Source organism: Pangasianodon hypophthalmus, chromosome 17 (assembly GCF_027358585.1).
Source record: "Pangasianodon hypophthalmus isolate fPanHyp1 chromosome 17, fPanHyp1.pri, whole genome shotgun sequence".
NCBI classification, from domain to species: domain Eukaryota; kingdom Metazoa; phylum Chordata; class Actinopteri; order Siluriformes; family Pangasiidae; genus Pangasianodon; species Pangasianodon hypophthalmus.
The window spans coordinates 11,833,655-11,846,757 of record NC_069726.1 but is presented as its reverse complement, the minus strand read 5'-3'; the positions used below and the strand labels follow the sequence as shown (position 1 = coordinate 11,846,757).

At 37.6% G+C, this 13,103-nt stretch overlaps 1 protein-coding gene across 7 annotated transcripts in view; it reads left to right on the top strand.

The window, feature by feature from the left end:
- The window catches only part of ttc3 (tetratricopeptide repeat domain 3), a 37,153-nt gene that overhangs the window by 18,938 nt on the left and 5,112 nt on the right, over positions 1-13,103 (top strand). For all 7 annotated transcript variants that reach the window (XM_053241287.1, XM_034312785.2, XM_034312784.2 and 4 more), the window contains 21 exons: positions 81-207; positions 328-438; positions 1,676-1,777; positions 1,871-1,963; positions 2,061-2,122; positions 2,328-2,470; positions 2,628-2,945; positions 4,062-4,301; positions 4,391-4,437; positions 4,631-4,687; positions 4,780-4,847; positions 4,932-5,087; positions 5,436-6,051; positions 6,159-6,236; positions 6,495-6,644; positions 6,747-6,886; positions 8,124-8,192; positions 8,371-8,467; positions 8,569-8,672; positions 10,578-10,662; positions 10,939-11,040. In XM_053241287.1, the coding sequence (XP_053097262.1) occupies positions 81-207; positions 328-438; positions 1,676-1,777; positions 1,871-1,963; positions 2,061-2,122; positions 2,328-2,470; positions 2,628-2,945; positions 4,062-4,301; positions 4,391-4,437; positions 4,631-4,687; positions 4,780-4,847; positions 4,932-5,087; positions 5,436-6,051; positions 6,159-6,236; positions 6,495-6,644; positions 6,747-6,886; positions 8,124-8,192; positions 8,371-8,467; positions 8,569-8,672; positions 10,578-10,662; positions 10,939-11,040 (2,965 nt within the window). The remainder of the gene's footprint in view (positions 1-80; positions 208-327; positions 439-1,675; positions 1,778-1,870; positions 1,964-2,060; positions 2,123-2,327; positions 2,471-2,627; positions 2,946-4,061; positions 4,302-4,390; positions 4,438-4,630; positions 4,688-4,779; positions 4,848-4,931; positions 5,088-5,435; positions 6,052-6,158; positions 6,237-6,494; positions 6,645-6,746; positions 6,887-8,123; positions 8,193-8,370; positions 8,468-8,568; positions 8,673-10,577; positions 10,663-10,938; positions 11,041-13,103) is intronic.

The following is a 13,103-nucleotide window of genomic DNA, read 5'->3' as shown; positions in this document are numbered from 1 at the left end:
AAATTTGTAGGTGGGAGCAGGAGAGAGAATTTAGTTTCCTGCTTAAATTCTACTTTTATTCATATCAATCTCCTTTTCAGATTTAGCAAAGCCAAAGATGAATTTTTGAATGCTCTGTTGATGGTTCAGAGGCAGATCATGCCAGGAAAACTGACCTGGCCAACCACTAAAGTAACTGTTGAAGAGACCTGTCCTGAATATTTAAAGGTGAGTTTATGCACCCTTAGGAAAGTTTGACAGTGTTTGTTTTGAGCTTTCATTGTCATCATTTGTAGTAATATTAGTCAGTGTTCTTACTGCTTGTTTCTTCTGTGGTGCTCTCTAAAGGAGCAGCTTGAGAGGTTTATTGAGACCTGCAAATTCCCACCTAAGCCGGATGCAGTTTGCCGACATTGCTTGGGACAAGCCTTTATATATTTCACAGATCCAGACTTTAAGGTAAGCGTTACTTTTTGGAGTACGCGCTGCCCTCCACCACAAAATTAGTATTTCACTGGATGGAACTGAACACAGATGGTTGGGATAAGCCCAAGTTCTTATCTGCATTATTTTTACTGTAGATGAGCCAGGAAGATGGCATACATTACCTGATCCGGGGTAGATAAATCATTAACCCAGGCACCTGGGACAGGCTGAGCAGATTTTGTATCTAGGCTGTTAAGATTTTTTTTTTTTTTTTTGGTAGTTGCCTGGTGGACAAGTAGATTCAACATCCCGAAAGTAAAATTAGACTCTGTCATATTGGCCATCATTTGGTATGCATGTTTAAAATTAATGCAATACATAATGGTGTGACATAACTTAATGCTGTAACAATAGAGCATGCTTCCGAATCCATCTTTTTGCTGCACATAGCCGTCAGTAGAACAATTTTATTAGCTGCGTTAAACGCTGACAATAAAAAACAGAAAAGCATCTGCCCTATCATCTGGAGATTGCGTGTTCGAGTCCTGATGATGCCACACCCATTCGTGGCCAGGAGTGCAAGAGAGCAAAAAGTTGTGCTCTCTGGGTAGGAGGAATGGGAATACTCTCGCTCCCCTGTCAATCACTGCGACAATAGCCAATCGTGGGTGTCCGTGAGCTAAAGTATGCAGAAGAGGGCAGATTGCACTTTCCTCGGAGTGTGTTACGATGCCCTGTGACACAGCAGAACTTGGCATTTTTCTCGTGTCTCGGAGAAAGCACACGTTAGCCCTCGCCCTCTCTGGGTGGTAGCTGTGGTATGGTGGGGGAGGGCTGGCTGATGGGTGGCAATTGGACAAGACCAAATTAGTATGAAAATGAGGGGTTTAAAAAATAATAAAGTGCAGCTCGAAGCTATCATATAACTGTCCTGCTAGCACATTATGACTATGACTACACAGATGTCCTCTCCATGAGAATTCATATAATTGTTTGTTTCCCTTAATCTATGTTAATGCACTTAAGGTAATAACATGGCCAGCTAGTTATGTTAGCTACCACGTTTAGCCTAGTCAGTTAGTTTTCCAGGCAACCATAACATGGGACTGGAGCGTCCATTGGCTCGGTAGGCTAGCTAAGGAATTAATCATTTGTCCACCCTTGATGATGCACTTTAGATACCTCACACAGTCTGCAAGTCAATGAATGAATGTTCAAATGTAACATGGGGATTTTGTTAAAGTTTATTATTAATATTTGGTTGTTGCAGGGCTTCATTCGATTGTCATGCTGTCAGAGCTGCAAGGTGGAGTATCATATCAATTGCTGGAAAAAGTTCAAAGCTGCTTCATTTTCTGACAAGAATGACAAGGTATGGAGTAAAGATAAGATGAATATAGCATGTGCAACACATGACTCTGCCCTTCAAGAGTACTGAGTTTCTTTATTTTTTTTTTATTTCTAGGATTTCCTGCAGGATTTGTGTTTTACTCCTGACTGTACTGGTACAGTCTGTCGATTTGTCATATTTGACTCAACTGGTCTTATTAAGTGTGAGGTAGGTTTGTTACTCAAAACTGAATAAGTATCACATATAAATATGTATCACATATTTCTGCAATTTCTAATGAATGATATCCTCTTTTGCTGTTTAGTTTAAATCACCTATTTCTAAAAGCAAAGTTCCTGGGATGAGAGTCAAGCAGAAATGTACAAGGTAAGCTGTAGCCCATGGGTGAATTGCTAATCTTTACCAAATTTATAACAGCAATGATATTGTAGGTCATAATAATAGAGGTGGAAATAAATTTTCATTTTGCTATATTTAACATAATAACATCCATATTGTGATCAGTGTTGCTATATCTAGACCTCTGTGGTTAGAGTGACTATTGCCTTTGTGTTTCCTTACCTGTTTATAGTCTTAAGAAGCTCAAATCTAAAGAGGAACGAAAGCTGCGGCGGAAACAACAGAGGCTGGCTACATCCGTAATCCAGAATGAGTCGAACAGTTTAAAAATAGAAGATAAAACTGAAAACGGAGCAGACAAAGGCATTGACCAATGTAAATGAACTTGGTTGATATTGACTTTACTGAGAGTAGTGTAAAGTCTGTGAATATATTCATATTAGACAAATTTACAACAGTTTTAGCCTTATTTTGGCAATTACGGAAACAACCGTGAGAACTAACACCTATTTATTTGCTTTTCCCCCTCTAGCATCGTTCAAGGATTGTGCTGTATACGGAGATCGTGTTTTACACCAAATTGATAAAAACAGAGATCTTTTTAACGATGAGAGCCACAATATTTCTAGTATGCTGGTGTGTCTGAGACCGTGGATGAAGTTGGATGAGGATAAGGGTCATGTAAGCATATTGAAGGACCGTGCAGAACCACGGGTTCTCAGGGAGCTGGTGGATCTGCTGTTGGAGAGAAAGAACAGGGTTTGGGCCAGAGTCTTTCTTCATAACCTCAGTGGCTGCCAAGATGTCAAGCCTAAAGTTCATGAATGGGCTCAGCAACTTAACAATGCTGGTAAAATACAGTGTTCTACAGTGATCTTGCTATACAGACATTGGGCCTCATTTATCAAGCTGGATATGAATGCTTAACAAGTAAATGTGTTTGTAGGTGTTTGAGTTAGTTCTGAAAAACATTCCTATCCTATGAGAGCTCATGGGTTTATGTAAATTTACCTATATGGAGACTCATTAATGTGAACCTTGATTGATGGTCTTTAGGTTGTAGAAGCGGTGTTAGTTGCACACGCATTTACTTAAAAAAATTTGTGAAATTCGGTAATTTAATATTAATGACTTGAAAATGGAATATAAAACCAATCCATAAATTAAGACAAATAAGTGTGGCCATTCAACACTACCCTATTACTGGAAGAGATAGTCTTTTTGCCCTTTAATTGCATTGTTCTATTTAAAACTCTGAGCTTTACCTTATATAAGTTTTGTGGGTGTCACTATATGTAAATCAGCTGTGCTGTGAACGTGCTTGTTCATTACTGTTAATGAAATCTTTGTAATCTGGCAGGAAGTTTTTGTTTGGTTTGGCTTTCTAAAACATTTACATACAACTAAAAGATAGATAAATGAGGAATCTCTGATTTGGTCTGATTGCTACTAAACACACACACACACACACACACACACACACACACACACACACACACACACACACACACACACACACACACAGCATGTGGGCAGTGGTAGCTCAGTGGTTAAGATGTTGGACTACTGCTCAGAAGGTCATGAGTTCAGTCCCCAGCACCCCCAAGCTACCACTGCTGGGCCCTTGAGCAAGGCCCTTAACCCTCAACTGCTCAGATGTATAAAAAATGAGATTAAATGTAAGTCGCTCTGGATAAGGGCGTCTGCCAAATGCCATAAATGTAAATGTAAATGTAAATGCATGTCCCTTTATTCTGGTTTATCTAAATCTCACTGTCCTAGTCTTTACCTTGGAGAAACATTGCTAATGTATAGACAGATAGGTTCAACATAGATCAGTTACTCATAACGGTTATAAATGATTATATAAATGTTTATACAAAAAATTCCTATGTGAATAGTCTCTAGGACTCATTTGTGTGGTTTGTTGTTTACAGTGTCTTCCCTTTCTTTGTCTGCACCACAGGTCTGAAAGCTGCTGAGAACTTTATTGGTCAATTTGGTGATGAACTGGAAAAACTGAATCTCTCTTCCCTGTTGGAGTCTCCCCCACTACACGATGTATTTTCTAATAAGGGCTTTCCTTTAATAGAGTACCTGAGACAAGCTCCACCACAGGAAATGCGCCTCTTTATTTGGACTCTAGAGGAATACCGAGAGCACTACCCTTCCTGGTTCACTATCCTTGATGACTATTTTGAAATGGGTATGTAGTAAACATAGGTAATTCTGTGAAAATTCAAGAAAATGCCTTTGATGTAAGGTTAATTTAAGTTTCCTTTTTTTTTCTCTCAGATGCAGTATGTTTAGTGTTAAAGAAGACCGAAAAAGATGACCTCTTAGTAAGTACTGTTTTATAAGTGTAATGGTTTGTGTTTTTCATTTTTACCTATCTTCAATCAAGAAAATAACTTGAGTCTTTTCCTAATTTCCATCTGAAAAGATCTTGCTGTTTTCAGGGGGTGTTCTGTCATAAACTTTGTGTTTGCTCGTCGTAAAAAAATTGCATGTTGTAAATTTGATTTTCTGTTTTAGAGTTCTGTTTATAAGAGTAAAAGCAAAAATCGAAAAAAGAAGCAGAAAGAACCAAAGGTGAGTGATTATACCTCAATCAAGTAAGAACTAGGGCAACTGTTTTTATGGTTTAATTAGAAAATATTTTTTTTTGTGTGTGTGTGTTTCAGTCTGTCTTGCTTCTATCGGGGATACGAAGAGATGAAGAGGACGATTTCTTCTTTGAGGAAGATTCACTGTAATATTTTTGTTTGCTTGCTTACTACTTAGAATTTAATTATGGGAATTTACACTTAGCTCTCACTTGAACTTCTGTCTCTAGGATGCTGCTCGATGGTGATGATCCTTTTAGTGTTCCAGATAATTTGAGGGAGCAGGTTGCAGAGTTTGAGGGGCAGTATGTCACCTCGGGATACCTTAAACACTATAAGAGATTTCTGGACAACGACCCAGATCCAACTAAAGAGAGTTTATATGAGTGAGTAATTAAGGAGTTTTTAATTGTCACAACTATAATTTTTGGGCAGTTACTTATATTACAGCAGGAGTGGACAAATCACTAGTCCGGGTGCCCAGGACAAGCAGTTTATGTTCAATAGGCTGTTGATTTAACAGTCACATGTGTGTTTTCTACTACTACTACTTTATAAATATTTGGTATGTTTATTTTTTCATTTTATATTTAGCAACAGTCCATAAAAGTCCAGTCAAAATCCAGTAAAAATCCAAAATTTCCATTCTGAATGAATTTTTTTATCTTGTCTTCCATTCTCCTTCTCTCTTCTCTTGTCTACCATTCTCCTTCTCTCTTCTCTCCTGTCCTCAGTTACTTTGCACAGATTCTGGAGGAGCATGGCCCTCTCGAGGTGTCAGACCAACTGCTTGTGGGCGAGCTGAAGAACTTTCCCCCTGAAGCGCAGCAAAAGATTGAAGCTGCTGGAGGACTTGAACATTTCCTGCTTGAGTCACTTCGATTTGTAATTTATGACGGCATCATCGGACTGACGTCACATGCTGTGTGCTTACAGCACACTGTGGATGATGATGCCTTTCTATTGGCAAACTTTCCCCCTCATACTTGGAGCAAGGTTGATTCAGAGCCTAAAGGATCCTCCCATCTCAACCCCACGGCCAAAGAGTTCCTGCCCCAGACTAAACATTTGAGTCTGAATGACAGCAGTGAATCTTATGATCATGCTACTTGTCCTGTTCTCCCAAGTCCTTATGTTTTTCCCCCTCAAATTTCTCAGAATTTAAATTATACATTTGGTCTGCAAGATATGCCTGGAACTGTAAAACCTGGTGTACAAGAAGCAGAGTATCATGATTACTTCCCTGATGTCCCACTGGATGCATTTAACGCTGAGGCTCTCAGCTCTGTTAATAATTATATTCATTTTAAAGAAGCCATATGTCATAATAGTAAGACCATTTTTGTTCAGGTAAGATCTTTCAAGAATCCCTTTATTGTTTGTGGCACTTTTTAAATGTTTTTTGGCAAATAGTTAATCAGTTGCTAAATGTAAGTTTTATTCCTCTCTCCCTTCAGACGGTTTGGGGTAACAAAGATACCAGAGATGATGTTGCCATTAATACAGAACCATATGCACAGTTTGAAAAGAACAGAGTAAGTTTCACGACCCTTGATGATTTGTTGCTTTTCATTTATCTATAGCTTTAATCTGATAGTGCTGGTAGCAGTGACTGGCTGTGTTGTTCATATTAACTGGTCTATATTAATTTGGCCAAAATGACCTTTTTTTTTTTTTTTAATAAAAAAAATATATATATATATTTTTTTAAAATTAAGTTCTCAAAATGACATTGCATACCATGTTTTTCCTCTCTCCCCCTCTCCCCCTACACTCCCCCTTCCCCCTCCCAGGGAGATATGACCCAAACAGAAAAAAACAACATAAAATTTGAAAAACGCATCCAAAATTTGAAGGAAATGCTTAAGGCTTTTCAAAACGAAAGAGGAGAGTCATGTTCTGCACTTGAAGCTGAAGTGAGGGAAATTAATCAGCACATAGAGGTAGAGACCCCTCTGCACATTTCTTTTATGCTTCATTACAAACTGTTGGGGAACAGAAAACGCATTTTGACTGTTTTTTATTTCTTGCACATGCCTATCCAGATTTCCAACAAAGAACTGACTTTGTTCCAACAAAAGCTTGAGGATGAGGTACGGAAAGATCAGCAGGAGAAGCGAGACCACCAAGAGATGCTGAAGGTTTTAAAGGGTGAGATCAAAGAGCTGGTGAATTTTCAGGAGAGGTGAGATGTCCAAATACCAATTAATGAAACATACATTATGCAAAAGCATGGGTTCAGACATGATTTATTTTTGTTTAATTCTTAAACATTTATACCATGATGATACCATGATAAATTTAAAATTGTTCTGTCTAGTTACCGGTTTATATGCCTTTGTTAATAAGGTTAATTTTTGTACCCTTATTCAATTTTTTTTTTTAATTGAAAAAAGGAACTGTAAAATAAATTAGTAACAAACATTTACTACAATTTTTTTGCTATAAAGGGGGAAAAAATCAATTCCGTATAACAGACATTATTTAGATGTCAGGCAAATATGTCAAATATATAAATAGCAAGAACTACGTTTTTAAATTAAAAAATTTTCATTTCCTGTTTTTTTTCATGGTTCCTGAAGTTGTAAAGTACGTGATTCTTCCTAGAAATGATATAAAGGCAAAAACAAAACCTTTCTGGCAATGCCTCACCATTGTTATCTTCACACAATGGCCAAATATGGTAGTGTATTAAATGGGCTCCATAATTGTTTGCTGATTTCAAGATCCCAGACTCTACACATACCTAGTTTCAAAGAGGTACTGTTGAAGCTGTCAGAATACAGACCTTGGATCCCCTCCATGATAGACCACAACTCATTATCACTGCTGTACACATTTCTACACAACTACTATCTTCATAGATCATGATTAAAAATTAAAATTCATAGCATATAGAAAGTGAGATTGTCATTTCCATAGATTCCTATGGAGTTGACTCTTCACTGACACAAGTGGAAAAAAAAAATAGAGAAATCACATGAAACAAGCACAGTATGTGTGCTCAAGTTTTACGTGCCTCTAATGGAGGTAGTGTGGATTTGAAACACTTTAAGATGGAAAGTTGGGGGTTCTTGAGTCAAATGCCACTTTACAAATGCGTCTAGTGGGAATTCACTTTTAGACACAGTCTTCTGCTGGATTGTGGCAGAGCGATTGCATTTGTTTTGCTAAGTGGGGGCTTGGTCACGAACTCGGGCTATGTTAAGCCTGCTTTGGGAGAGAAACTGCTGGAGAACTAGTTCTGCTTCCCCCAAACATGAAAAAGCTGAAACTGTCTTGTCTTACTCTCTTTTTTTTGTTTATTTATACTCTAAATTTAATTTAGTATTGATATTGGTGAATATTTTTAATATAATCTGCTCATACTTTGTTTCTTGTCTTTTCATTACCACTGACTGCTCTGTTTCTCTGCTCCCCAGTATTTCCAAGCTAATCCAGGATAAGAATGTGGAGTATCAGAAAGAACTGGACCATTTCCTTGCAGTAAGGCAAGTACTGTGACAGCTTCTTTTGCACATTGTTGTTTTTTTTTTTTTTTTTTTTTTTTTTTTTTTTGAATGTTGGAAGTTCTATTAAAAAAAGGGAAGAACATGTGCCTCAACATTAGTTTTGAAGTGTGCTGATGAAATGTCTTAATTGTAAATGTCTGTATGGTTTATCCTGAAGTAACCAATGGGCAGCTGAGAAGATGAGTTTGGAGGATAAAATAAAGAAATATAGAGATCTGTGTGCAAAAGCAACCAGTCGATCACTGGCAGGACAAGTAAGAGCTCACCTCATTTATTCCCTGTCTGCACTGTAACGCATTGGACTTTAAGCCAGGTGTTTTAAATACATAGATAACAACCTGTTTGCTGTGTGTAGGTGTCCGTCCTGAAAAATAGGCGAGAACGTGGGCTGCGTGGCTTGAGGAAGTACTTGTCAAATGGGAAAGCAATTCTAAAACACCTGACTGAGATATCACCCACGTAAGAACATGGATCAAGAATGTGTAGGGCGTTAGTTCTCTGCCCCAGTATTAAAAAGCCAGAGGTGTTGCGTAAAGGTTTAGAGAGTTCTGGCTTTAGTGTGCTGAGTGTTTGATGTTTTTTTCTGTCTCTTTTCTCTTTCAGAATCATGATGATATCTTACGATCCTTATTTTAAAATGGACAAAATCCAAAATTGATTTAGGGTCATTAGGGCACCATTTAAAGATTAAAAAATTTTTTTTAATTAAAAGCAATTTGTTTCTATGTATAGTTCTGTTTACTTTATTGGGAAAATTAATACATTTAAGAATTTGAAATTGTTCTGGCTTTTGTCGCTATAAGAAATCCTTAACTAATCAATAAATATGTGTGTGTGTGTGTGTGTATACACACACACACACACACACACACACACACACACACACAGAAAATAAACAAAATAAAGATATAGCAGAAAATAAATAAAGAAAATAAGAGCAAAAGACCTTTGAACCTTTTTTTAAACATGTTTCTGGTCATATATTGTCATGGCAAAAACTCTTCAGTTCAGAATAAGAAAAAAGACTTCCAAAGACAAGGGGTTCTGGATGCCAAAAATCAATAGACTTTATTGAATCGAACAATAAAGCCGGGATGTCTGCAGAGCATCTGATTTACATAGTCGTGGCTCATGCTTTTATACAATTCTAAAACAACGATCTCATTAGATGGAGTTTTCTTTTTTTTCTTTTAATCACACACCTGCCTCTTGCCACAATTATTTCACTGTCCCTTTATCTTCGTTTTAACCGTGGTGAGAGTTCAGTCAGTTTATTTTTTAAAAAACATTAGCCTTCATCATAACTTCAACAATACACTTCAGTAGTCTGGTAGAGAGAAAAACACTTCCCATCTGGACTGGAAACGATACAGTTTATGAATGAAAACTGTGCTTATTGTTTTTCCCAAAAGCACAGTCCACCTGCAAGGTCACACCCGTTTGTTTTCTTGATTCACATACACAGAAATATCCTTGTAAATTCATGTGCATGAAGTCCCTCTCAAAATGTACTAAATCTCTTATATTTGATTATACTTGCCTATTATTTTTATTAAAGAGTTATCAGAAAAGATACAGTGTAGTGTATGAGTAAAACTCTGAAAGTTAGGTACTTGCTTGAATACATGAGGTGATTTAAGGTCATGGTTTAACACAGGATCACATTACAATACTGTTGCATAGATATTGATTGACATAATACTGATTAACAAATAATATTGATAATAAAGATAACAGAAAAATTCTTCCATAATATACATCATGTCGTGACCAGAAATATGTTTAAAAAGTTTCAGAGGTCTTGCTATTATTTTCGTTCAGGCACTTAAGATGGCCATGGTCGAGATCATGTCATCCCCCTACCCACATGTTAATGCCATGTTTGCTCATGATTAATGGAAATATCCAACCGGAGCAGAGAAGTAGAACAAGTAGTTTGCAGTTTTGTTTGTCATATTTTTGTCATATGAAAATTGACAGTGAATGTTTTGGATAGTGTTGGCTGATTTTCACAAGCTCTCTAGCCATGTTCCCTTCCAAAAGTGAGAGATCATTGTCTGTAAAGGATTAGAAGCAATTACGTCAATGCTGATATCTGATTACATCGCGCAGGCCTAATACGTACTCATGCTTAAAAGAGAACAAAACTGCAAAACAATGCAGCTTGTCTTGTCTCATGTTTTCACATGTGACTCTTGTTACATAGCAGATACTCTCAAGTCCAAAAACAAACAGATTGATAGAATTTCTCATTTCCTTAACATGGTCTTATTGGTCTTAATGTGAGACCTTGATATAGATATTTTGCACATCATATTAACACATTAATTTGAATTCTGTTATTTATGTCTCTTTGTCCCACAGGTATCCATCTGCAAATCTCGGTTCCATCACTGAGGCCTGGAAATCATTCGTACAGGAAGTTGAGGAGAAGATCGTAAGAGCCGAGGTTGGACTGCCATTATGTCAATAACAGTTAAAAAAAAAAATTGAAAATGTAAAGTCCATTTTTGCTTTAATTTTGCTGAATAACCAGTTGTAGACTGTGCCCCTGATTTCCCTTTGCTCAGTGTAAATAGATGTAGATGTGGTATTATTGGCTACATTTATTACCATGTCATACCAAGACAAGGCTCATTTTTTAAAAATTTTGCTCAATACCAGACTTTGTCAGTATTTGTATAATGGCCCAACCCCCAGGAAACATGTGTGTATGTGTTTGTAGACGCAGTATGAAGAGCAGATAGAGTTTGTGAAAAAGGGCACCAGCTTGTCCTCTCTCCCTGCAGTTGGCATACCAAGCACCCCTGCTCTTCCTCTTGTACCGGTAAGAATGCCATATGATAGCTGTTAGTTTGGAACTGCTGCTGAGCACGGTTGCTTTAAACTACAGTTTAATAAGTTATTTCTCTTTTTATGTATACTACGTTGCCTCAACACTTCATCCAGTCTCAGTGTTGTGGAAGAATTCTCAGTTCTGTATCATTGTCATGTTGTCCAATGAGTGATCCATCAATACAATACACAGCATGTGTTACGGATATACGTTCACCATCCACTTTATTAGGCGCACGTGTATGCCTGTACATTCATGCAGTTATCCAATCAGCCAATCATGTGGCAGCAGTACATTGCATAAAATCATCTAGATACAGATCACGAATTTTAGTTAATGTTCAAATCAAAATGCAGAATGGAAAATGTGATCTCACTCACAAATTAACCATGGCATAGTTGTTCATGCCACATGGGCTGGTTTGTTTATCTACTCAAACAATAACCTCCAGTGATCGACAGAAGACTTTTTCTTGTCACCTGGTCTTTTTCCTGTCAAGTTCCGTAGCTTCAGATTCCTGTTCTTGGCTGACAGCGATAGAGCACAATGTGTTGTGCTGCTGTGGTCCATCCACCTCAAGGTTCGGCATGTTTTGTGTTCTGAGATGCTTTTTTGCTCACTACGGTCGTAAAGAGTTATGAGTTACGCTTGCCTTCTGTCAGCTCGAACCAGTCTGGCCATTCTCCTCTGACCTCACTCATCGACAAAGCACTTCTGCCTGCAAAAAGACCATTCACTTGATGTTTTGTATTGTTCACCCAATTCTGTGTAAACTCTAGAGACTGTTGTAGCTGAAAATCTCAGGAAATCAACAGTTTCTGAAATACTCAAACCAGGTTGGCACCAGCAACCATGCCATAGTCAAAGTCACTGAGATCACATTTATTTCCCCATTCTGATGTTTGATGTGAACATTAACTGAAGCTCTTGACCTGTATTTGCATGATCTTTTGTATTGCGCTGCAGCCACAATGATTAGCTGACTGGATAATTCCATTAATAATGTATGCAGGGGTTCCTAATAATGTGGTCAGCAATAGTGGTCTCCTGGTCATGGAAAAAGATACTGATCCTGGGTAAAAGAGAAAAGTTGAAGAATGCTTGTGGAGTGCAGTATACTCGGGTGTGGGTAAGACAAATAAATAAATAAATTAAAAAAAAGATGCTGTTTTAAGTGTTTGCTAGAAACAGAGAGAACTTTGGCTATAGGGAGGTGTGGCAGGAAAACAAATTCTGTATGTTTACTATTGTGCAGCCAGTGTTTAAGAGAACGGATGAAGATCTGAAAGCAAAAATAGTTATTGCACTTTTTTTCTGCATTAGCTGGTAAACCAGCTGGGGAAGCAACAATCAAAGAAGCCATTACCAAGGTGGTTTGTTTTTATTTATTTATTTATTTATTTATTTAAAATTTTATTTAATTTAATGCTGCCTTCACTGCAGATTATCAGGAGTTATATTTTATGTTCTCGCAGTAGCTTACTTTCCTTCACTATCAAGTAAAGAGGCCAGTAGTTTTCTTTTAGTGTATACCACACATTCACTTGTTGAGAATATGGTGAAAGATGACTCGCCTGACCATATCACTTTTCCCCATCTCTGCATCCATCCTGTATGCTTGTGGTTTTTGCACTGCTGAACTCTCGAAAGTGCATTTGTCTTTGTAATGAGTAGTTTATGCACTGCAACCCCGCTATAATATTCCTCTCTATGAAGTTCTTGCTGAAAGTCTGATCACACCATGCATCGACATTGGCAGTAACCTGTAAAATTTGCTCTTCTGTTTTCCCCTTACATAGTGCACTAATGCATGATCATCACAGTCCAGGCCTATTTATTGATTTAATGTCTTTTCTGTAGAGCAGAGGGGTCGAGACTTTTCTAGATTAGACCTCTTCAGAATACCCCAGGGCCAGTTGTGTGTGTGTGTGTGTGTGTGTGTGTGTGTGTGTGTGTGTGTGTGTGTGTGTATGTGTATGTATGTATATATATAAAATTTTACACACACAGTGTATGCCTGTGTAGTAGTCAAATATGTCATCATGTAATTGGAT